Below are 25,810 nucleotides of genomic sequence, written 5' to 3'. Positions count from 1 at the left end.
CAGCTAGGAAGCAGCTTTTTTCAGTGCCTGGCCTCAGGGATTGCAGGGGCTTGAAGATCAGTGAAAAGATTTTAGCTTTTGCTACTAATGAAATGGGCATACCTCTGGCTCCAGCACCACAGAAATAAAAATAAGGACAGGGAGGTTAGCTTGGAAGCAGATAAGTGTTCTCTCATTAAGACCCTATGAAATAGAACCTAGGGTTAGGCCAGTTATCGGAGGTCACGTGGATCAGAAGTGCTGACATCAGGATTTGAACCCAGGCTGTTGAACACTAGTATCTGCATTCTCTCTCAAATATTTATTTGTTTATTTATTTTATTTTATTTTATTTTTGATCTTTTTGAGACAGGGTTTCCCTATAGCCCCAGCTGGTCTGGAACTTACTACGTAGACCAGGCTGGCCTTGAACTCACAGAGATCTGACTGCCTCTGCCTCCTGAGTGCTGGGATTAATGGCGTGTGCTACCATGCCCAACATCAAATATTTATTAATTTTTAATTATGTGTATGTGGTATGTACATGTGTAAGTGCGGGTGCCTATGGGATCCAGAAGGAGTGTTGGATCCCCTGGAGCTGAGCTACAGGCAGGCCATTGTGAGTTACCTAACATTAGGAACCGAATATAGATACTTTAACCACTGAGCCATCTCTCCAGGGCCCCCCACCCCCCTTTTTTTTGTCTTTTTGAGACAGGGTCTTCCTATAGCTCCAGCTATCCTGGAACTCACCATGTAGACCAGGCTGGCCTTGAACTCACAGAGATCCGCCTGGCTCAGCACTCCTGAGTACTGGGATTAAAGGTGTGTGCCACCATGCCTGGCTCAAACCAGCCCCTTTTTTTAATTAAAAAAAATATTTTACATTGGATTGTATGTGTATGTGGGTGCTATGGCACATGTGTAGAGGTCACAGAGCAGCTTGTGGGAGTGGGTTTTCTCTGTCTACCATGTAGGTTCTGGGGATAGAACTCAGGTCAGCAGGCTTGGTGGCTGGCTCCTTTCCCCTCTGAGCCATCTGGTAGGTTTTGAAGTCTGTGCTTTTAACCACTACCCAAGCAAGGCACTCTTGTTGGCTTTGATTGCTCTTTCATCTTGGGGTGCCTTCAGAGCTTCTTCCTTTAGAAGCAGGTGGAACAGAAAGAATACTGGATGGGAAGGCATTCAGGTCCTTGCTCTGACACTGGTGTCTGACTACAGCAAGCCATCTTTCTGAGCTTCATAAAGACTGACAGTAATGACAGCTGTCACCACAGTTGGAACTATGTGACACATGGGTCATCCTGTTAAGCATCAGCCGCCTTTGTTTTTCTTTTTTAATGTTTATTATTTGTGTGTGTATACGAGTGTGTGTGTGCATCCCTATGTTTGCAAAGAAGTCAGAGAACAATGTTTAGGAGTTGGTTCTCTCCACCCTGAGTTCTTTCTGAGGTCCTTAGGTTTGTGTGGCAAATGATTTTTGCCTGCTGAGCCATCTCACCAGGCCCTGCTCCCTGTGTTTTATACAGAAGGAGACTAAAACTGAGATGTTAAGTTAAAAATCATCAAGTCAGCAGGTCTGCTGTTGCTCTAAATGCTTTTTAGGTCTCTGACACAGAGGGCTCCAAAGCATCTTGAGATTTACTGAGTTCTAGAAGAAAAGTTTTGTGTTTTTAATTTTCTTTTGTGTGTGTGTGTGTGTGTGTGTGTGTGTGTGTGTGTGAGAGAGAGAGAGAGAGAGAGAGAGAGAGAGAGAGAGAGAAAGGGAGGGAGAGAGAGAGCGCTTATGTGCCATGGCACGTGTGTGGAAGTCAGAGGACAACTTGCAGAATGCGGGTGTTGGTTCTATCTTTCTACCATGTGAGTTCTGAGCGTTGAAGTCAGGCCACCAGACTTTTTTTTTTTTTTTTTTTTTAATCAGACTTGGCAAGAAGTACCTTTACTTGCTGAACCATCTCCTTGGACATCAGGAAAAAATTTGAACTGTCTGAGTCTCTTTTCATTCATGTGGAACTTTCAATGGGATATTGATCAGGACTCTTAGTTACAGGGGACAAAACCCTGTTCAACTGGTTTTAAGCCAGAAAAGGGGTTTATGGGCTTGTGAATTGGGAAGTGCAGCTGAAATGGCATCAAGCAAGGCTGGATCCAGGAGCTCAGATTATGTCTGTGTATGTCTCTCCTTATCACCTGTTAGTTTCCTTATCAGACACATTCTCACTGACAGGCTGGGTTTGGTGGCACCCACATGCAATCTCAGCTTTCAGGAGGCAGAGGCAGGAGGATCATGAATTCAGGGCTTATTGAGACCTTGTCTTGGAAGGGGGGGTAGGGAGGGAAGAAGGAAAGGAAGAAGGAAATTTGGCTCAGCTTAGTTCATGTGATCGTAGCTTACTCAAGCAGTTGCTGGCATGGACTGGCCAGGTCTTATTCACATGTCTGCCTCTGGAGCCTGGGAGTGGATTAATGTCACCCATACTACATGGAATGAGTGGGGAGGGGGTTCCATGGAGGGAACCAAGGTAACAAAGAAGGGTGACAAGCATCTTTTTAAGGTGGGAACCATGTAGTAGAAATTGTCTATATCTGTGATTCTCAAACTGGGTGCCATGGCACCCCTCCCTCTTTAAGGAATACTACAAGAGTATTAAAATTTTCAAGGGAAACAGTGAAATGTCAGATACTGCTTGACCTACCAACTTGGATACAGTTCACAGGTACACATTAGATCATACTACTTTTTTTTTTTTTCCAGACAGGATTTCACTACGTTGCCCTTACTGGCTGGCTTCAAACTCAGAGTGGTCCTCCTGTCTCAGCCTCCCTAGTGCTGGCATTACAGGCCTGTGCTACCATGCCTGGCCCTAACTTTTTCTTTGATGATATAATAGCACAAGAGTATTTGCACAGACCTTATCTCTTACCCTTTCCCCAGCTGAAGATACTGAGATAAGGAGCAATTATATGAGTAAGTGACAGGCTTAGATCTGATCAACCAGTCTGACTGCAGAATATAATCACTTAACCCTTATGTTATCCTCCCTCCCTCCTACTCACTGCTCCTGTAGCAGACATCACTAATCCATCTCAGCATATGACATACTATTTCCCAGTACAGAAATGACACACTTCAGGTGGAGCCAATTTGTTGTGCTTGGTCTTGTTTCTATGGTGATAGGTCCCTTGATAAGGATAGTCAGCATCTGAAAGCCTACTTGAAGGTGATTTCTTAGAAAGCTACCTATATGCAAGTGGCACAGCTCTAAGGCGGCATGTGCTTTAGTGGCAGCCCTGACTGTGTAGCAAACTACTGGATTACCACCAACTTCTAACAGTTTGGAGCTAGAGCTTGTCTGTGGGTGCCGTGAGCTTGAGCTGTCTGCAGATTCCCACAATATGTGTTTGTTGACAAGGTCTGATTTACTGTTCTGGATCTTACAACTGCCTTGTGTTAGAAGGCATCTCCAGATGTTTCACAGCCGTGTTGAGACCTGGACTCATTAACCTCACCTTCCCACTGGGGCAGAGTATAGGGTCTCCGAGGACAGGAGAGGTGGCCCAGCTCTGAGTCTTCCTTTGGAAACTCACTTGTTTGTGTCTTCCACATATGGAGGATGTTAATTAGGAATGAAGAAAAGATGCTAGGGGCATCCCTGCTCACAGTTCACAAAACTAATCAGCACAGCTATTTTTTTGAAACTAAATGCAATCTATTTTACATTTTGCTTTTGGGTGGGCTTTGTGTGTGTGTGTGTCTGTCTGTCTGTCTGTCTGTCTCTGTCTGTATATAGGCGTGTGTTGAGACTCTAGCCCAGGATGACCTCAGACTTTCACCATTCTTATTGCCATAGCCTCCTAAATGCTGGAATTATAAGTGTGAGCCACCACTGGCTTTTTTGTGGGGAGGGGAAGATTGATGTCTAGCTTGTGATCTTCCCACCCCAGCTTTGCCTGATTTATAACATGTCCACACAGTTAAAAATTATTCTTTTGGGGGCTGGAGAGATGGCTCAGCGGTTAAGAACACTGGTTGTTCTTGCAGAAGACCCAGGTTCAAATCCCAGCACCCACATGGCAGCTAACAACTGTCCGTAACTCCAGTTCCAGAGGATCCAACACCCTTTTCTGACCTCCTCGGGCACTGTACAACACGGGTGCACTTACTTACATGCAGGCAATACATGCATACACATAAAAAAATAAAAAAAAATTATTCTTTTGTCTGGGCATGGTGGTACATGCCTTTAATCCCAGCACTCGAGAGGCAGAGGCAGTTGGAGCTCTGTGAGTTCAAGACCAGGCTGGTCTAGTTCCAGGCTAGCTGGGTCTACAGGGAGACTCTGTCTCAAAAAAAAAAAAATTCTTTTTTTTGTTTGATTCAGGGTCTTTTTATGTAGCCCTGGCTTGCCTGGAATTCCCACGTAGACCAGGCTGGCCTTGGACTTGCTTACACTCCTCCTGCCTTTGCCTCCTGAGTACTGAGATTATAGGTATGTGTTATCATACCTGCTTCCACACAGTTAAACATTCTAGAAGTAGCCCTGTGCATGATTTTTATTATAGTTGTTCATCAAAGTTAGATGCTGGGACCCGAATGTCTGTCCGACTGAACATCATGAAGTGGATTGTCAAGATTAGAAGGGACACGCTAGAACTGAAGGTGTCAGTATTGGGCAGGTAATTGAAGAGGATTTTGTGTAATACGCTCTTTATTCATTTTTTAACATTTATTTATTGTGTATGTGTGTGCCTCGGTACATGTAAGGCAGTCAGAGATCTACTTCTGGGAGTCCGTTCTGTCCTTCCACCATGTATGTTCTGTGGGTCAAACTCAAATTGTCAGTCTTAGCAATAAAGACCCTTATATACTGAGCCATCTTGCTGGCTCACAATATGTCATTTATAATAGAGCTAAAACCATTCAAAACAAGACTGTGTGGGGCTGAGTTCAATTTCCAGCACCCACATTAAGCAGTTTACAACCACCTGTAACTCTAGCCTGGGAGATCCGATGCCTCTGGCCTTCACAGACACCCTAATTCACATGCACTTACCCACACATAGACACACACATACACATGATTAGAAATAAAATAAGTATTCATGAAAAGGAGTGGTTTTAGGTTTTCAGATATGTGGGTGGTTTAAGCAGGAAGCCCCCTGGAGCCTAGATGTAATTCACTAGTCTGAACTCTTAAGTGGGAGTGCAGAGTTATCTGGGAAGGTGGAGTTAATCTGAGTTTGGCCTGAGATTATTGTAGGGGAAGAGGAGCTGAAATCAGGAACTACTATAGTTGAAGGATGCTTCAAAGCAGAGAGAAAGCAGGATGAACCAACACTTCCTCCTGCTGTCCCTCTTCCCTCTGCCCTCTCATCCTCTGCCCAGGGCTCCCATCATCCAAAGTAAGTGGGGGTACAGAGCAAGGGAGCCCAGGATGGGTGATACATGAGGGTCAGAGAAAAGCAGAACTGATCTGGGGTGGGTGCAAAAATAACCAACCAGCAAAAGTGAGTCTCTTCTTTGTCTTGGGAGGATGGAAGGATATGGGGCCTTTCAATTTCTTGTGCATTGGAGTTCTTTTTTTCTTACAGATTTATCTTTATCTTTGTGTGTGTGTGTGTTTTGTATATGTAGAGGCCAGAAGAGGGCACTGGATCCTCTAGAACTAGAGTTAAGCCACCTGATGTATGTGCTTTGAACTGAACTTGGGTTCTCTGCAAGAGCAGTGCATACTCTTAACTGCTAAGCCATATCTCCAGGACCTGTAGCTCTTTTTTTTTTTTTTTCCAGTTTTTTAAGAGTTTTAATTTTTGGGTTGGGTGTGGTAGTGTACCCCTTTAATCCCAGCACTGGGGAGGCAGAGGCAGGCAAATCTCTGAGATCAAGGACAACCTGGTCTACATAGCAAGTTCCAGGCCAGTTGGGGCTACATAGTGAGACCCTGTCTCAAAAAAATATATTTTTATTTATGTGTATGTGTGTGTATCTGTATGCCATATGTTTGTGTGGGTGCTCACAGGAGGCTAGGAGAGGATGTTGAAGCCCCTGGAACTGGAGTTACAGGGAGTTGTAAGCTGCTGATGTGGGTGCTGGGAATCAAACTCTGGTCCTCTGGAAGAGCAGCAAGTGCTCTTAATCACTGAGCCATGCTCCCACCTTATAGTTCTTTTTATTGTTGTTTGTTTGAGACAGGGTTTCATATAGCCCAGACTGGCCTCAAACTTGTTATGTAGCCAAGGATGACAGGGAACTCCTACCTCCCCCTACCAAGTGCAGGGAATCTGAGAATGTGCTAGCACTCCAGGCATGCACTGTGATTCATAAATGGAGAGTGAGAAGTTGGGTGTTAATTACAGTGTCTATGCTTTTTTATGCCTGAAATATTTCATAAGAAAATAAGCAGTAGACTGAAAAATAATGCAGTTGTATGGAAAGGATTATAAAGGGAAAGTATAGTCCAGTCATTTTCGTGATTAGGACCATGTGATGATCACGGCAGAACCAAGCTGTGCTCTATGATTGGATTTTTGCTCTTAAAAAAAAAGCATCTTAGCATTTGATTCTTAACTGGCAGCATTTGATTCTTATCTGCTCCCTCCCAACCAGCTCCATCTATCAGGCGTCTGGACTATAAAGTGGAATCCTTCCCTCCACAACCTTGTGGCTGCCTCAGTGCCCCCAGCACTCTGGGTTATTTTTAGAAGTAGCAACTTGATGTGGGAGTCAGTCATGTTTAATAAGCTGGTTTAAGAAGCAAATGACTCTGTCTGACTCCCAGTTTGATGTGAAAATCTCCCATGTTCCAATTTGCTGCCAAAGTTAGAAGTAAAAATAGGGTCCTGCAATTTAGCATTTCCTATAGAAGCTAGAAATTTACTATACAACCCAACAATTCCATTCCTATGAATCCCCTCAAAAGCAATGGAAGCTCATGTCTGCACAAACACTTATGCCCGAGTGTGCATGGCAGCGTTGTTCACAATGTCTCAAAAGTGGAAACAGGTCCGGTGAGATAGTTCAGCCAGTAAAGGTGCTTGCCACTGAGCCTGATGTCTTGGTTTTGATCCCTGGAACCTAGATGGTGGAAGGAGAGAACTGACTCCTACAAATTGTCCTGTGGCACACATGCCTGCACACATAAACATAGATGTGCACACAAAATGTAATAATAATTCAAAAAGATGTATTTATTTTTATTTTATATGTATGAGGGTTTTGCTGACATGTAAGTGCACCTGTGTTGTGCAGTGCCCACAGAGACCAGAAGAAGGTAAGAGGATGTCGGATCCCCTGAACTGGAGTTTTGGGTGGTTGTTAGCTGCCATGTAGGTGCTGGAAACTGATCTCAGTTCTCTATAAGAGCAGCTAGTGCTGTTAATTCCTGAACCATCTCTCTAGCCCCAATGATTTTTTATGTTTGCTTGTTTTGTTTTGAGATGGGGTCTTCCTATAGCCCCAGCTGGCCTGGAACTCTTAGGTAGATCAGGCTGGCCTCCAGCTCACAGAGATCCACCTGCCTCTGCCTTTGAGTGCTGGGATTAAAGGCGCACGCCACCATGTGTGACTCCAGTGATTTTTTTTTTTAATGGAAACAACCCAAATGTCCAACAACCATTGCACCACAGTAAAACAAAACAAAACAAAACAAAACAAAATACCTGTTTATATATATATTTGTGTGTGTGTATATATATATATGCCCCACAGCATGTACATGTAGAGGTCAAAGGACAACTTTCAGGATTCTTTTCTCTCCACCATGTGGGTCCTTGAAATTGAACTCAGGTCATCGGGTTTAGTGGCAAGCGCCCTTACCCACCCCTATCCAATGAGTCATCTTACCAATCCCTGTACCATACTTTTATTGCCACAAATACCCATATATGTTTCAACATAGTGAACACATATGGTACAACAATTGTAGTAAATATCCAGAAAAAAATACAAGTCTTTGTTCTTCTAGGAAAATTGCTTATTGAGAAAAGATTTTAAATATAGATTTAAGCATGGGGGAGGGGGAGGGAGAGAGGGAAGGAGAGAGGACAGGACAGATATTTTGAGACAGGGTTTCAGATGTCCCAGGTTGGCCTCTTACTATGTAGCCAAGGATGATCTTGGACTTCTGATCCTTCTACCACTACTTCTGGAGTACTGGATTATTTCATAGGTGTTGCCACCATATCTGGTTTATGCAGTCCTGGGAGTGGTGTCAGGGCCTCCTGTATGCTGAACAAGCATTCTGCCAACTGAGCTACATATCCAGCCTCAGAAAAAGACAAATCTATAGCGAAAAGACAGAGATTAGTGGTGGCCAGGGGCTGGAGAGAGGAGAGGATGGGCAGCAGCTCATAGACCTAGGAATCTTACTGGGTGATACAATTTGGTAAATGCATACAAGTCACTGAACTGCACACATAAAATGGGTGGTTTTATGGTGCATAACTTAAATGTTAATGAAGTTGTTAAACATAATACTTTAGGTTTTGAGGATGGTGGAAAAGTTACACAGTATGGATATTTAGGAGTCTGCATGCTTGGCTGTCCACTTAGGCACTAGCTTGATGAAGGAATCACTCAACCACTTTCAAGTCCTTGTTTTTGGCATGGACTTTGTCTTTATGATAACAGTGCTCTGTGCAAGAGACTGGTCATTTGTCCAAGGTCTGTGGCTTCTCTTCTTAACTGATGTGGTTGGTTACCTTTGCCCGGAAGGAAAGTTCTGTCCTTCATCCTGTTAGTCTGGATTCTGACACGTGCCTCTGCAGTGAAGACACTCCAACTGGCAAAGCCACCCAGAACAAAGTGGAATGTGTTTGCTTTTGAAATTGGGAAGCCAAGGGCATGTTTCCAGGAGGAAGTGGATTGAGGAGAGGGCTCAGCCTTCACCTTTCCTCAGTTGAGTTCGTTCCCAGGTGCGCAGACGTTGGTAAGATAGTTCCACTAGCTCTATAGCTTTTGTCTTGCTACTTTAGAACTAGTGCAAACAAGACTGCTCTGGTTTTTTGTGGGTTGTTTTTTTTTTTTTTGGTCTTTTTTGAGACAGAGTCTCCCTATAGCCCCAGCTGGCCTAGAACTCACTGTGTAGACCAGGCTGGCCTCCAACTCACAGAGATCCACTGGGATCAAAGGTGTGTACCACCATGCCCGTCAAGGACTGCTCTGTTTTAGCAGTTCTACAAGCACCATGCTGACTCTTGTTGGTTCTGAATGACCATCCTTACATCAGCCAGCTGGGGGTGGTGGTGGTGGCTGATGTTGTCCTTGGCCAGGCTTGGGCCATGTGCCCTTGAACTTGGGGCAGGGCCAACCCTATCCCAACCAGACCTCATGAACTGAATATAGGGAGAAACTGGTCTCCAAAGAAACCATGATACTACAGAGGAGGAAGCCTGTTTAGCTGGCAAAAACAGCAGAAGGCCTCCATCTGGCCGGCTGGCTCCATGGGAGGAGGCCAAGGATGCTTGGAAGAAAGTTATGAATAGTGTGGTGGTTTGAATCTGAAGTGTCCCCCACAGGTGAACACTTGAGCCTCAGCATGCTTTAAAGATTGTTAAAAAATATATTTATATGGGGCTGGAGAGATGTCTCAGCAGTTAAGAACACTGGTTGTTCTTGCAGAAGACCCAGGTTCGAATCCCAGCACCCACATATTTCATTTCATTTATTATTTTATATTTTATTTGGTCTTTTTGAGACAGGGTCTCTTCTGTAGCCCCAGCTGGCCTGGAACTTGCTCTGTAGACCAACCTGGCCTTGAACTCACAGAGATCGGCCTGCCTCTGCCTCATGAGTGCTGAGACAAAGGGTGTGGGGCACCATGCCCTGCTTCCATGCATAGTTAAAAAGAAGTAATAGGCTAGAGAGATAGCTCAGCAGATAAGAACACTGACTGTTCTTGCAGAAGACCTGGGTTTGAATCCCAACAGCCACATGGCAGCTAACAACTGTTCTTAACCCCAGTTCCAGGGGATGTAACTCCAGTTCCAGGGGATCAGACAGTCTTTTCTGTCCTCACAGGCATTGCACGACACGGGTGCAACTTATCTACATTCAGGCAATACATGCATACACATAAAATAAAAATAATAAATAAAATAATTTTTAAAATATGTTTTAATCTTACGTATATGAGTGTTTTGCCTGCGTATATGTTAAGTACACCCTTGTTGTGTAATACCTGTGGAGGTCAGAAGAGGGTGTTGGATTCCCCTGGAACTGAAGTTACAGATGGCTGCTAGTTGCTATGTAGGTGCTGGGAATCGAACTCAGAACTCTGCAAGAGCAGCTAGTGTTCTTAACCACTGAGCCATCTCTCTAGCCTCAAGATTTTTTTTTTATTTATGTATATATGTATGTATCTGAGTATGGGTACCTGGGTGCAGTACCTTTGGATGCCGAAAGAGGGTGTTGGATCCTCTGAAGCTGAAGTTACAAGTGTTTGTGAGCTGCCTGATGTGGGTGCTGAGAACAGAACTCAAGTTGTCTGCAAGAGCAGCAAGTGCTCAACCTCTGAGCATCTCTCCAGCTCTTGTACTGTTTTGAAGGCTGTGGAGCCTTTAGGAGCTGGGGTTGGCTAGTAGAGAGTAGGTCCCCTAGGGGTGGGCTTTCAAAGGTTCTATCTACCCTTGATTTCTGTCTAGCTCCCTCTGCTCCCTGATCCTCAGTGACGAGAGAAGTCTTTCTGCTGTTACAAACTCCACCATGCCCTCCCTGCCATGGTAAATGGACTCCTTTGGGTTAAAAATAAGCTCTTCCTCCCTTAAGTTGTTTCTTTTGAGTATTTTGTTTGCAGTGACACAAAAATAACGAGTGCAGATGGTCTTGTTTGTTTTCTCTTGGCTCCTGGGAGAAGCAGCTCACAGCATAGTCTAAGGAAGTGTGATGGAGACACCCTCATTTGCTAAAGGAAGACAGGAATGGTACCCTCTTCACCTGCTACAAGTGCATGAACACTACATCGGTGGATAGCTGTGGGGCTGCAGATGTTGTTCAGTTGGTAGAGTGCTTGCCTCCAGTGCACAAAGCCCATGGTTTGATCTCTGCATAAATTGGGTATGATGTGCACAACTATAATCTCAGCTCCGGAGAGGAGGAGGCGAAAGGGTCAGAAATTCAAGGTTGCCCTCAGCCTCATAGGGTGTTCAAAACCTAGAGTAATTAGAGTTAAGGGCAGACAACAAAATAGTGGTTGTCAGGGGCTGGGGGGTGGGGGACTTGAGTCACTGTATGACAGGCTACAGTTTCGCAGAATGAAGAGTTCAGGAGCTGAGGCTTGGAAAGGTTTGCACAACAGTGTGAATGACTCAGTGGTTAAGAGTATTGGATGTTCTTGGAGATGACCTGGGTCCGGTTCCTAGAACTCACATGGCAGCTAGCCACTATCCATAACTCCAGTTCCAGGGGATCCTACATCCTCTTCTGACCTCCGAGAGGGCATTGCACAAAATGGGTGCATTTATACATATGCAGGCAGTACACTCATACACATAAAAATAATAAAATATTTTAAAAAACAAAGCTGGGAGGCAGAGGCACATGGCTTTCTGTGAGTTCAAAGCCAATGTGGTCTACAAAGCAAGTTCCAGGACAGCTGGGGCTACAGGGAGCTGTCCTGGAACTCACTATGTAGACCAGGCTGGCCTTGAACTCACAGAGATCTGCCTACCTCTGCTTCCCGAGTGCTGGGATTAAAGGCGTGCGCCACGCCCGGCAATGTGTTTTAATTTTTTTTTTTTTTTTTTGTCTTTTTGAGACAGGGTCTCCCTGTAGCCCCAGCTGGCCTGGAACTCACTATGTAGACCAGGCTGGCCTTGAACTCACAGAGATCTGCCTGCCTCTGCCTCCCAAGTGCTGGGACTACAGGCGTGCGCCACCACTCCCAGCAATGTGTTTTTTTTAATTTTTAACAAGGATAATGTCTTCATGTTTGACTTGTGAAATTAAATATTAATTACACTGAAGAGGGCCTGGTGAACATCTGGCAGCTAATTCTTTGGCCTCTGTCTTATCTCTCCAAGATAGAACCTAACACCAAAGAGTGCCAAGAGGCTGTGCAGCCCTTTATCTTCCTGGAGCCTCTCGTGCACCGCCCCCCCCACCTTCTGGAGTGGTGCCTTGGCCCCTGCCCTTCCTGTGATGTGTCTTGGAAGGAAGGGTTCCTTTGTTACCAGCAGATACTTGTTGAACATAGAGGGCTGTCCGGCACTGAAGGATAAAAACTGATTCACACATGGCCTCTCTTCATCCAGTTATTTTATTTATTCGCTTCTATTGTTGGGGACTGAACTCAGAACTTCACATGTGCTAGGCAGGTGCTCTACCACTCACTGCACTACACCCTCAGCCCTGAGATAATATATTAATTACAAATAACAAGAGTTGGTCACTGTACAGTGGAGTTGCAGGGGGACTCCTTTACCATGCAGGCTGATACCATGAACACTGTGTTCCTCCTGACAGGACACTTGAGTATACATCATCACTTGAGTGTTATTTCAGCCCCACTACAGGAACAGAATCAAATCTTAAGGAAATACCAAGTGAATCCAAATTGAGGGACATTCTCCAAACAATGGGACCAGGCTCCAAAGATGTCAGTTCATGAAAGATGAAGGTTGAGGTCCTGTCCTATATTAAAGAGACAGAAATACATGTACGTATATGCAGTAAGAAATTGAATGGAATCCAAGATTTGAAGACAAATGCCATGGAGACAGTTCGGGCCAAGGTGGCTCAGCAAGGAAAGATGCTTGCCACCAAGCCTGATGACCTGAGTTCGATACTCAGGACCCACATTGTAGAAAGAGAGAACCGATTCCCGCAAATTTATCTCTGACCTCCACATATTCACTGTGGTAAGGGTGCACACACATGTATACACACCCACAATAAATAAAATAAATAAATGTAACTAAAAAAATTTAAAGAGACAGCTGGCAAAATGTGAATTGGTGGTGGTGTCTGAGAGGAGAGCATCGTATTGTATTGAGGTTAAATTACTACTCTTAGCTGGTGAATATTGAACACAACAGAGAAGCACGTGCACTATAGCTGACTCCCTAATGGGTTTAGTCCGGGGGTCGGCAAACTTTTGGGGGCCAGGGCCAAATAGTGAAGATTTTTAGCTTTGGAGGCTATGTGGTCTCTGTCATAACTACTTTACTCTGCTATTGCAGAGCCAAAGCAGCCACAGGCCCTGTGGAAGCAATGAATGTGGTGGAGTGCCAGTAAAGCTATAGATGTGGATACTGCAGTTCCAGTGGCATGTGATGTTCATAGAGCATGAAATTTTTTTTTAAGTTTTATTATTTTCAACCCTGCAAAGCCCATTACTGCCTCTACAAAATTAAATGCCAGGTCTTGCCTGTGGGTTACTGATACCTGATAACCAAAGACACCACAGAGGAGATAAGTGGGTGTGAGCTTTCATGCAGCCTGGGGGATGGGGATAGAGAAGTCCTTCATCTTGTTCTTCTAATTCTGCAAGCTTGATAAGCATGTTAGGAAAACATGATTTTCCTCTCTGGAAGGCTCAGGAAGAAGAGAAGCAGGTTGATTCTTTCTAGCTGTGGTGACTGGTGCACACCTTGTTGGGTGTCACTCCCAAGTGTTTCCTATTCTTTTTTTTTTTTTTGGTCTTTTTTTGAGACAGGATCTCCCTGTAGCCCCCAGCTGGCCTGGAACTATGTAAGACCAGGCTGGCCTTGAACTCACAGAGATCCACCTGCCTCTGCCTCCCAAATCCTGGGACTAAAGGCCTGTACCACCACTCCCGGCAAGTGTTTAGTATTTCTTTTAAATATTTTATTATTTCTATTTTAGTGTATGAGTGTATTGTCTGCATGTGTATAAGTGCACTAGTGTTGGATTTCTCTGGAACTGGAGTTACAGACAGTTGTTAGGAGCCTGGGTCCTCTGCAAGAGCAGCCAGTGCTCTTAACCTCTAAGCCATCTCTCCAGCCTCTATTTTCTATTTCTTTACCTTCACTTCCCAATTTTCTGCTTGGTGGGCATGAAAGTTTAGTTTCTGTTCTCACTGTCCCCTCTTTTCTCCCTCTGCTAAACACGTTTCTATGCCAGCTAAGAAATGGCTATTTAAGCCAGATGTGGTAGCTTTCATCTCAGCACTCAAAAGACTGAGACAGGTAGATCTCTGTGAGTTTAAGGCCAGCCTGGTCTGCATAGTGAGTTTTAGGCTAGCCCAGGGTACATAGGGAGACCCTGTCTTAAAGAGAAAAAAAGGCTTGGGAGGCAGAGGCAGGCGGATCTCTATGAGTTCAAGGCCAGCCTGATCTACATAGTGAGTTCCAGGCCAGCTGGGGCTACAGGGAAACCCTGTTTCAAAAAGACCAAAAAAAAAAAAAAAAAAGAAAAAAAAAAAAAAAAAAAAAAAAAAAAGATAAGAAAGAAAAGAAAAAAATTAATTAATCTATGACCCATGTTCCATATCCTCTGTGTTGGTTACTGCCCTCACCTCCACAGACATTATTTATTGGGAGGATGCTGTGGCAGCAATTCAAGAACTTAATGTGTTCAATTCTTCTAGCATTGGGATTAAGTCTCTTGTTGTGACTCATAATAGTTATTTCCAAGAATATAATGTCAAGTTTATTGAGTGATGGTGTCTAGGGAAAGGAGGAGACAGATGTTATCATAAAATAGTTGAGACTGGGTACTTTTATAAGGAAAAAAAGTCCTCTACTTAAGCTTCCAGTTTTGGAGCTAACGTGGTCACATCTGGCAAGGGTCATGCTGTGCCATCATGTGGTAGATAACATGTGGCTGGACCATGTGTGGAATTGGTGAGTGGATCACCAGAGTTGCTTATAACAGTCTGCTCTTGTGACTACTGATCTAGTTCCATGTGACCTAATCCACTCCTGTAAGATGGGCACTAGTCCTTTCCAGTGGTGGTCCTTTGACCTAGTTACCTCTTACTTGGTTCTACCTCTTAAAGATCTCAGTACCTCTCAATGCCATTCCATTAAGGAGCTGATATGTGCATCTTTGGGAAACAAACCATATCCTAGCCATTGACTGTGCCATGCAAATTTTGTCTCTTACTGTACTGGATAGCTTTAGTTGTCAACTTGACACACCAGGGTAGAGGGCGCCTCAGTTGGTGAATTGCCTCCATTGGATTGGCCTGTGGCCATGTCTGTGGGGGCATCTTTTTGATTATTGAGTGATGTGGGAGGGCTGAGCCCACTGTGGGTGATGCCACCCATGGGCAGGTGGGCCTATGTGGTATAAGAAAGCAGGTTGAGCTGGGCGTGGTGGCGCACGCCTTTAATCCCAGCACTTGGGAGGCAGAGGCAGGCGAATTTCTGTGAGTTCAAGGCCAGCCTGGTCTACATAGCAAGTTCCAGGTTAGCTGGGGCTACAGGGAGACCCTGTCTCAAAAAAAAAGACCCCCTGAAAAAAAGCAGGTTGAGGGGCTGGAGAGATGGCTCAGTGGTTGAGAGCACTGACTGCTCTTGCAGAGGACCCGGGTTCAATTCCCAGCACCCACATGGCTGCTACGAACCATCCTTAGCTCCATTTCCAGGGGAATCTGAAGCCCTCTTCTGACCTCCTTGGCATTGCACGACATGGGTGCACTCACATACATGCAGGCAATATACTCATACACATTAAATAAAAATAATAAGTATTAAAAAAAAAGGTTGAGTATGAACTTTCCAGTGTATCCATAAATTGGGGGGGGCACACCCACTCTTCTGTAAATAATCCCGCCACCCTATGCTCTGCTCTGTTAGCAAGCCCAATAAACTTGTTAGGATTTTCCAAAAAAGAAAAAGCAGGTTGAGCAGGAGCCAAGGGAGCAAGCCAGTAAGCAGTGTTTCTCCATGGCCTGTGCTTCAGCTCCTGCCTCCAGGTTCCTGCCCTGAGTTCCTGCCTTGGGCTCTCTGATGAACTGTGACTCAGGAGATGTAAGACAAAATAAACCCTTTCCTTACTAAGTTGGTATTGTTCAGTGTTTTGTCACATCAATGGAGAAGCAAACTAGAACACTTACCATCTCTGGATTCTGTTTTCCTGTTTGGCTTCATTTTTAGGAAGGTTCTCACCACTTAGACCCAAATCTGACTTCTACCTAATGAGCATGCCCATGGGGAAAAATATCTCTCATCCAGCCCTTCCAGCCAAAGTCCCAGGACTGGCTGTCACTGAGCTGGCAGGAGCTGTGTGTTCACCTCTCAACCAGTTCAGTGTCAGCACTGGGTCACATGATCATCCAGGAAGTGGTCACCTTCGGCTATTCCAAACCAAAATTTTAGTCGACCAAGGGGTGAGCTGAGGATGTTGCTCAGTTGGTACAGTGCTTGCCTAGCATGTGCAAAGCCCTGGGGTCAGTCCCCAGCACTGCATAAACCAGGTATGGTAGTACATGGCTGTAATAGAAATGGAAGCAGGTAGATCAGAAGTTCAGGGTCATCCTTGGCTCCATAGTGAGTTCCAGGCCATCCTGGGATACAGGAGACCCTGTTTCAAAAACAAAGAATTGGCTGGGCATGGTGGCATACATTTTTAATCCTAGCACTTGGGAGGCAGAGGCAGGTGGATCTCTGTGCGATCAAGGCCAGCCTGGTCTCCATAATGAGTTCCAGGCCAGCTGTGGTTACAGGGAGACCCTGTCTCAAAAAGACCAACAACAGCCGGGCGTGGTGGCTCACGCCTTTAATCCCAGCACTGGGGAGGCAGAGGCAGGCAGATCTCTGTGAGTTCGAGGCCAGCCTGGTCTCCATGGTGAATCCAGGACAGCTGGGGCTACAGGGAGACCCTGTCTCAAAAAAAGACAAAAAAAAAAAAGACCACCACCAACAACAAAATTAACAAGGGGGCTGAGGGTGTGGGTGTACTTCAGTGATAGAGCATGTGCCTAGCAAGCCTGAGGCACTGGCCCAATCCTAAGAATAGCCCCACCACACCTCCAATGCCATGTTTGGTTGTTACCATCAGAAAGAACGAGACCTAGACAGGAAAAAGCAGCAGGTACTTAATTACACAAGTCCTGTGTCATGCTGCCTTCCACAGTGCATTTAAAAAGTCCTAATTTTCAGAGCCACATCCTTGAGAATGGTTCCATTCTAGCTGTCACCTGAGACCTCTAGTCATGTCTCTTGACCTATGAAAATGACCTATCCATGTTCTTCCTCCCACCTTGCTGCTTTGCCTTTCAGGAGTCGCACAGGATTTACAAGCAGAAGCTGGAGGAGGTGACGGCGTTGCAGACTCTGTGCAGCAGTTCCATTGACAAGCAGAAGAGGCGCCTCAAGGACTTGAAGCTCACACTCCAGAGGTAACACTTAAAGGCTTCCTCCAGGGTCTCAAGTAGCCCAGGTCTCACTCAGCTGGCTTAAGAAAAAGTTGACATTTTAATGGAAAAAACCAGGGTTAACGTCAGGCATCACTGGATCCAGGGTCAAAGAGTGTTTGTGGGAATGTTTTTCCCTCAAAATTCTACCTTCATCTAGATTAGCTTTGCTTTCAGGGTGACTGTTCTCTTCTTGGTGATGGAACTGGCCACCCACAGTGCTGAGTTTAGATCCTTCAGTCTTCCTTCCTGACTGGGGAAGTCTAGAGTTTTCAGCTTCAGCCCTGATGATCCTCTGCCATGGAGACTGTTCCTGGACATTGTGGGACATACAGCAGCACCCCAGGAGAGGCCAGTAGAACTCTGCACCCTTGTGACAGCCGGAATATCTGTAGATATTGCTCAGGGTCCCCACTTAAGAAGCCCCAGCTTAGAAAGGCTGACACATGAGTTAGGGTTCTAGACTGAGGAACCCTCCCATTCCAGGGTTTTATGTCTCCCATTTTGACATTTTTGTTTTCTTTTTAAGACTCGGTTTCATATAGTCCAGGCTGGCCTCAAACTGGCTATATAGCTGAAGATGACCTGAACTCTTAATTGTTTTCCCTCCCCCTCCTAAGTGCCTCTACCTCCTGAGTGCTGGGTTTACAGGTATGTGCCACCACACCCAGCTCCAACTTGGTTTTCTAGTTTTCAAAGTTGCATCTCTCCAAAGGGCAACAAGCAGACCTTGATTGACTGGCTGCTAATCCTCTCTGTTAGTAATCTTCCAGTTTTTCTGTTACAATGGAAGAAAATGAGCTTAGCCACCCAGTGTCCATTGGCTACTCTGTGCTTAGTGTCATTCCAGACACTGTCCATCTACCCATGTCATCCTTAACATGGCCATTGTTTGTGAGGTACTTTGATGTTATTCTTATTTATCTGGTATGGAAAGTGAGGCAGAATTTCAAGGACATTGCCAAGGCTACAGGGGGCCAGATCACACTCAGAATGTACAGGTGGAGAACTGAGGTTTTGTGAGGCATTGGTCATTGATGGGGTGGATGCCGAGGGCTTCTAGACTCTTTCTTCATTGGAGCCACAACGTTTATTTGCCATATTCCCATCACAGGTTTAAGCGTCATGCCACTCAAGAGGAGGCAGGGCTTATCCAGCAGATAGATGCCAACATTAAGGAGCGGCAGAATGTCTTCTTTGACATGGAGGCCTACTTGCCCAAGAAGAACGGGTAGGGACAGGAGCCCACCTATTCCTGCTTGGGGCTACCCCTTCCTGCTAGGGGGTGAAGTTGGGAGGAAAGCGGGGGAACTGGGCCTACCTGTTCCTCTCAGCCCAGGAGGAATGTCAGCCCCTGTGGCTGGTAGTGACATCCCTGGAGCCACTCTTGTGATGAGTTCCAGCTGCTGCCTGTGTGTGCCAGCTGGGGTAGGAGGGAAGGTGTTTTCAAGAGAACCAGCATGTATTGAATGCTTATTGCATGCCTTGCATTGTATTGGACGTGCTGTGACAAGTCATTTTATCCTCAACAACGTGTTGTATCAAATTGAAGTGTCCCCATTTTTTTCTTCTTTATGATACTAGGGATTGAAACCAGGGCCTCACTTGCATGCTAGGTGAGTGCTCTAGCACTGAGCTACATCTCCAGCCTTCCTTTTCTTCTTCTTCTTTTTTTTTTTTTTTTGGTCTTTTTGAGACAGGGTCTCCCTGTAGCCCCAGCTGTCCTGGAACTCACTATATAGACCAGGCTGGCCTTGAACTTGGAGATCCACCTGCCTCTGCCTCTTGAGTGCTGGGATTAAAGGTGTGCGCTACCACACCCGACCTTCTTCTTTTTTTAATCTTTTGTTTTTATTGCTGTTTTTTTTTTGTTTTTTTTTTTTTTTTTTTTTTTTTTTTTTTTAATGTGTATATAAGTGCACCTGTGTCATGCAGTGCCCTTGGAGGTCAGAAGAAGGCATCAGATTCCCTGGAACTGGAGTCATGGTTGGTTGTTAGCTGCTATGTAGATGCTGGGAATTGAACCTGGGTCCTCTGCAAGAGTGGCCAGTGCTCTTAACCACTGAGCTATCTCTCCAGCCCCCTTTTTTTTTTTGTTTTGTTTTTGTTTTTTTTGAGACAGGGTCTCCCTGTAGCCTCAGCCTAGAACTAGCTATATAGCCTAGCCTGGCCTTGATCTCACAGAGATCCATCTTCCTGTGCCTCCCAAGTGCTGAGATAAAAGGGGTGCATCACCATGCCCAGATTTCTTTTTTCTTAAATCTTTTGAGATGGGGTCTTACTATCTATCCTTGACTGGCCTGAAACTATCATTATGTAGACCAGGCTGACCTTGAACTTAGGGCAGTCCTCCTGCCTCTGCCTCCTGAATGCTAGGATTGTAGGTGTGTGGTATACTCTAGCCCTTTTTTGCTTTCTATTTTCGAGACTGTTCTTTTAAGCCTGTAGTGGGGTGGGTATCCATGTGGAAGCCTGTGACCTTGTAACCCATCCCTCCTTTCTCCTATTTTGCTGTATTTGGGTTAGAAACTCCCCAAGGTAGTTAGTTGGCTGTCATCTTCTACAGAATAACACAGCAGCCCACCATTCATGACCCTCCTCTTCCTCCCCCTCCTCCTCTTCTTCTTCTACCTCCCTTTCCTCCTCCTCTTCTTCCTCCTCTTCTTTTTTTAAGACCTGTTCTCACTGTATAGCACTGGTTAGCCTAGAACTTGGTATGTAGAACAGGTTGGCATAAAACTCACAGTGATCTACCTGCCTCTGTCTCCTGAGTGCTGTAGCACCATGCCCAGTTCATGACCCTCTTTTACTATGTTACTCAAACTTAACCTCCCCAGACTTTCTCTCCCTAACCCTTTGTGCTTTTCATATCAGTCAGGAACCTGTGTCACACAGTCCAGACAACTCAAAAGTTGCTTAAGAAAAAATGAGGAATTTATTAGTTCATGTAAGTAAAAAGTACTTGTACAACTTCAGGTCTGGCTGGATGCTGTTACTTAGATGATCCTGTTAGGATCCTTTTTCTCATTTAATATTCTTTTTGTTTGCTTGTTTTTTGTTTTTTGAGACAGGGTCTCGCTATAGCCCCAGCTAGCCTGGAACTCACTGTGTAGACCAGGCTGGCCTCACAGAGATCCACCTGTTTCTGCCTCCTAAATACTGAGATTAAAGGTGTGCACCACCATAGCTGGCTATGTATCACATCTTTATAATCCATTCACTGTCGTTGACCCCCCCCCCCCCCCCCGCCGCCCCGTGCTGGGATTAATCTCATGCACCACCATGCCTGGATTTTCTTTTTACTGTCTTTTCTAATGTATACATTTATACATTTCATTCATAGGCAGGCTTTCTTATGAACTGTCCCCAGGCAATGCTAACCTTGGACATCCTACCTGGCTTGCAGTTCTAGTAGAGAAAATCTGGTTCCTCAGTGATTGGGGAGTGGATTTAAAATACCAGGACTGATTCTCATTTGGTTAGATTGTGTCACATGACAGTTCTTAACCCAGTCAGGAGGATGCACTGCTTTGATTGAGCCGAGATGACTGTTCTGCCCCTTGGTGTTTTTTTCGTCCCCATGGACAAAGATGGCTCCTACTTTCACATTCTCAGGGAGGGAAGAAAGGGAGAGAGCCAAATCCCTTTTTACCAAAAAATAAAAAATAAAAATAAAAAATCTGCCATTTCTTCTAATAGCTAAACACATATATGCTCTGTGACCCAGAAATGCCACTCTTGCATGTATAGTCAGTAGAAATGAACGCTTACATTCCTACATTTAGTTCTTTGTGTGTGTATGTGTGTATATGTTTGGGTGTGCATGTACCACAGCATGCATGTAGAGGTCAGAGGACAACTTGTAGGAGTTGGCTCCAGGGATGGAGCTCAGGTCATCAGGCTTGGCTGTAGGTGCCTTTACCCACAGAGCCATCTCGCTGGCCTAGAATCCTTTTAAAATCAGGCTAGATGTTGGATCTATGTGTTTGGCTCTGTGGCTCTAAGTTAGCCCCATGCTCACATCTGACACAAGGGAGGCTGGGAAGTATAGTCTGTAAGCAACTTTGATGGGGAGATGGCTGGTCATACTACCATGTATATAGGTGCCACACTTCCTAGTTAATCTTTCTTCTTAGTCTGTGTGGGACCCATTTGATGCCAGCTTAGCGTTCTGTTTCTAAGTGTGAGTAGTGGCAGATGTGTCCTCATAGGTCTTTCCTTCCAGGCTCTACTTGAATCTGGTTCTTGGCAATGTGAATGTGACCCTCCTCAGCAATCAGGCCAAGTGAGTATACTCAGATGCACACTGATTCAAAGGAACCCGGGCTTCTTGTTCTTTTCACTCAGGAAGGTGGATCCAAGCTAGGGTTTTAGAATAAATCAAAGTGTGTTAGCAGTTGAGGCGCTAGCATTTGGCTTTCTAACCCTGCCCTCCATGGTGATTTAGCCCTCTGAAGGGCTCTCCTTTCTTCCTTTTGAAGAGTCACTATGTTAGTGACTAGGACCTTCCCATTTCCTATAAGAATGATGTGTACTCCATCCTATACCTTATCAGCGTTTCTCATGGGGAACAGAGAGTGCTGTCCAACCCAATCTAGTGACATTTTCTAGTGACATTGGCCCTTGCTATTTCTGCTGTAGTCTTTGGGTGAGGGAAGAGTCTTTTTTTCTGACCTTGTCCATCCCCAGCATAGGCCCAAAGCCCTCCTACAGGAGCCTGGGAACAGGGATCTTTCATAGTTGGTCCTCTTTCCCTTACTGGCACTAATTCAAGGCCAGACTCCCCTTTAGTAGGATGTGCAGGGACTGGTGTAGGTCTAGGGGCTGGTTGGGGCTGAAGGTCCTGATCCCAGATCGGGCAGTGTGGAATGGTAGCAATAAGACACCTTTCCTGGGATGTCTTCATGGCAGGTTTGCCTACAAGGACGAGTATGAGAAGTTCAAGCTCTACCTAACCATAATCCTGCTTCTGGGCGCTGTGGCATGTCGATTTGTCCTTCACTACAGGTAGTGGGCCATGGCGGTATGTGTGTATGGGCACAGGGGCATAAGGAGGGGTCCTCACAGAGGCAGAGTCTTTCCTATTTTTCCAGCCTGTGGTATGCTTGTATAGGGTGGGAAAGGACAGTTCTGAGGAAGTGGTATTCCTGCCCATCCTGTGTCCATCTAGCAAAGTTTTACTAAATAGCTGCATGAAGGGCCTCAGGGTGTAGTAGTTAATCAAACCCAGTGTAGATCATGTATGTGCTTAAATGTGACTCAGCCATAAGACAGAGTGAAGTATCGACATGTGTTATAGATAGATGAGCTTTGATAGCATACTAAGCGAAAGAAACAGGCAGATTTCATATGTACCCATTGACATGCAATGTCCAGAAGGGACAGGTCCAGAGACATGGGATCAGTGCTTGCCTTGGGAAGCAGGAGTGGGGAATGATAGTTTACAGATCACAGAGTATCTTTTTAAGAATGATGGAATGCTCTGGAATCTGTTAATGGTATAATTCTATGAATAAAACAAAACTCATTGAATTACATACTTCAAAAGGATAGGTTTATGGTATGTGAATTATATCTCAATTACAAAATAAATTAAAAAATAAACAAATAAGGCTGGGGATATACCTCGGTTGTATTCATCTGCTGTTCAGGGAAGCCCTGAGTTCTAGCCCCAGCACCACATAAACCAGGTGCGTTGGTGCAGACCTGAAGTCCCAACACTCAGAAGGTGGAGGCAAGGGGATCAGAAGTTCAAGATCATCCTTGCCTATAAGAGACCCTATCTCAGGGGGGAAAAAAAGCTAAAACAAAAAAATAATGATAGAAGTACATAGATGGATGCATGGATGCACAGATAGATGAAGAAAAAGAGCCAGCCTAGGCCCCCTGAGTTTGAATCTTGCCTTTGAGACTAAATGGCTGTTTCTCCAGGCAGGTTCACAGTGAGGTCCTCAGTCTCCTCAATAGTCAGGTCACACTTCATAGGGTTATAGCCAATCAGTGAGCTCACACTGTGTGTGGTAGTACTCAGCCCAGCACCTGGCCACTACTGACAGGCAGAGAGGCAGAATAGGCCAAACTGAGCTGAGGAGGGAGACAGGAGCCCTACTGCCTAGAGGATCTGGTCCTCTCTTTCCTCTGCCTGGGTTTGCTGCCTGAGGGGAGGCAGCCAAGCATGGCTTAGGCATTTGACCCAAGTATCAAGAGTTTATTTCCTGGCAGTCACTCTGCTGTGAGTTCAGTTGCTAGCCTGACTACTTGAATGTCCCCAAAAGCCTTTTCAGGTCCTGGGCCTGGGTCTGCTTGCTGCCAGTGCCTGACCTGTGCCCCTGAGGGTATACACACACCAGTTAGGCCTGCTTATCTGCCCCTCTGAAAGGGAGAGAAAAGTTCTTGCTGTACAGTCTCCCTTATCTGGGGCCTCTGGGTGCCTCCCAGGACAACCTATGGAGTGTTGTCAAGTTCTAAGTCAGCCTTTAACTTTTTCCAGAGCTTGAACATTCCCATTTTTCCCCTCCTCTCATGTGTCAGTCTCCTAAGGTTTCTCTAGCAAAGTCTCATCAACTGGTGGCCTTAGCACAACAGAAACACAGTCTGTCAACCCTGGAGGTCAGAAGTGAGAGACCTAGGTATTGCCAGAACCATGCTAACTTGATGAGGTCCTAAGGTAGCTGTTCCATGACTCTTCTCAATTCTGGTGGTCATTCGATCCTTGGTGTTCTGTGGCTTAAAGTTGTTTTACTCCAGTTCCTGCCTGGCTGGGTGGGCAGGGGAGAAGAGCCTCTGCCAGAGCTCAGAGTACAGGTGCAACCAGGTAGAGAGGATGCAGAGTCTCGGTGTAGGGAAGAGGAGGTACCCAAGGTCTACCCTGGCCAGCTCTGTTCCTGGCTGGCCGGGAGGTCAGGGTGAAGATGGATCTCACGCGGTCCCTCTCCATGGGGGCTGTTTCTTACCACCAGGGTGACGGATGAAGTCTTCAACTTTCTGCTGGTGTGGTATTACTGCACCCTGACCATTCGGGAGAGCATTCTCATCAGCAACGGCTCAAGGTAACTAGGGGCTAAGCTTGCAGGGGCAGGGCCAATATGGGGAGCCAAAGGGAAGTGTGTTGTAGAAGGGAGTCACAGGTGAGGGCTGACACTCAGGGAGGGGGAGACCATGTCTGATGCTGTTGGTGCAGTATCACCTATTTGTGGTTAATTGCTTGCTGACAAGTAACAGAAACTCTTAAGTCAAACCAATTTCATGTAATTGGAAATCTATAGTCTAAAAAGAATGGGCTGGAGAGAGATGGCTCAGTGGTTAAGAGTACTCACTGTAGTGGACCCAGGTCTGGTTCCAAGCACTCACATGGCAGCTTACAGTCACCTGTAACTGTTTCCAGGAGATCCTACCACCTCATCTGACTTCTGTGGGCACCTGCATGCATGTGGTACACATAAACTTGGCACATAAATAGGCACACACACATATACATAAAAATAAATAGCTGGGTGTGGTGGCGCATGCCTTTAATCCCACCAGAGGCAGGTGGATCTCTGTGAGTTCAAGGCCAGCCTGGTATACATAGCGAGTTCCAGGCTAGCTGGGGCTACAGAGAGACCTTCTCAAAAAGACCAAAAAAAAAAAAAAAAGTTAATAAATACATTAAAAAAAAAAAAAAGAACAAGTTCGTTGGGCCTGACTTTAGGTAAGGATTAATCCAGGGCTCAGGCACTGTTTTTATGATTCAGATTCTCCATCTCTTACCCCTGTGCTATCTTTATTCTTGGGCACCAGGGAGGGGGCTCCCAACAGCCCCAGGCTCTTGTCATCACTCTAGTAAACAGGGCACATTCCTTTCTTCCAGAGTCAACCAGTCATTGTCAACAGAATGTAAAGCTGTGATTGCCCTCCCTTAGATCCATCTGCAACATAGAAGGGAGTGTCTGGCGGGGAATGGGTCCCCAGAGGAGCATTGTTACTGGGAGGATGAATAGATTTTGGTGACAGGAGTGGATGTGGGGAGGAGAGTGGACCTAAGGTCTTGTGGCAAACCTGTCCTGTGCCAAGAGTGAGGATTCCAGTTATCTATGAGCTGCTCTGGGATGCTGGGTAGGCCTGTGTCCCCTCTTTAGGCTGTTTTAGTGTCCCCTGGGGGACTGACTCTGCTTCATTGTCAGTGAATGAATCCAGGCACAATGGTGGTTCCCTGTGGTTCCTGTCTCTAAAGGGTTCTGACTTCAAAAAGACCCACTGTTTTCTGTTTATCTCCCTTATGCTTTGCCTGCCTCTGAGCAGAGCCTTGGAACCCAATTAAGATCTATGGCTGGGGGTGAGGGTGGGGGCTGGAGAGATGACTCAGTGGTTAAGAACACTGACTATTCTTGCAGAAGACCTGGGTTCCAGCACCCACATGACAGCTAACAACTGTTTGTAACTCCAGTTCCAGGGGATCCGACAGCCTCTTCTGTCCTCTGTGGGCATTGCACGACATGGGTGCACTTACTTACATGCAGGCATAACACTCATAC

The 25,810-nt window shown here is 45.6% G+C and overlaps 1 protein-coding gene across 3 annotated transcripts in view; it reads left to right on the top strand.

Moving 5' to 3' along the window:
• The window catches only part of Tmem120b (transmembrane protein 120B), a 41,615-nt gene that overhangs the window by 2,897 nt on the left and 12,908 nt on the right, over positions 1-25,810 (top strand). For all 3 annotated transcript variants that reach the window (XM_029566576.1, XM_008839344.2, XM_017799706.2), the window contains exons 2-6: positions 17,164-17,282; positions 18,412-18,528; positions 21,523-21,582; positions 22,209-22,304; positions 24,257-24,346. In XM_029566576.1, coding sequence (XP_029422436.1) covers positions 17,164-17,282; positions 18,412-18,528; positions 21,523-21,582; positions 22,209-22,304; positions 24,257-24,346 — 482 coding nt within the window. The remainder of the gene's footprint in view (positions 1-17,163; positions 17,283-18,411; positions 18,529-21,522; positions 21,583-22,208; positions 22,305-24,256; positions 24,347-25,810) is intronic.

This window comes from Nannospalax galili, unplaced genomic scaffold (genome assembly GCF_000622305.1).
Source record: "Nannospalax galili isolate Female #2095 unplaced genomic scaffold, S.galili_v1.0 scaffold218, whole genome shotgun sequence".
NCBI classification, from domain to species: domain Eukaryota; kingdom Metazoa; phylum Chordata; class Mammalia; order Rodentia; family Spalacidae; genus Nannospalax; species Nannospalax galili.
The sequence above is the reverse complement of the archived record's forward strand: the minus strand, read 5'-3'. Positions and strand labels throughout refer to the sequence as shown.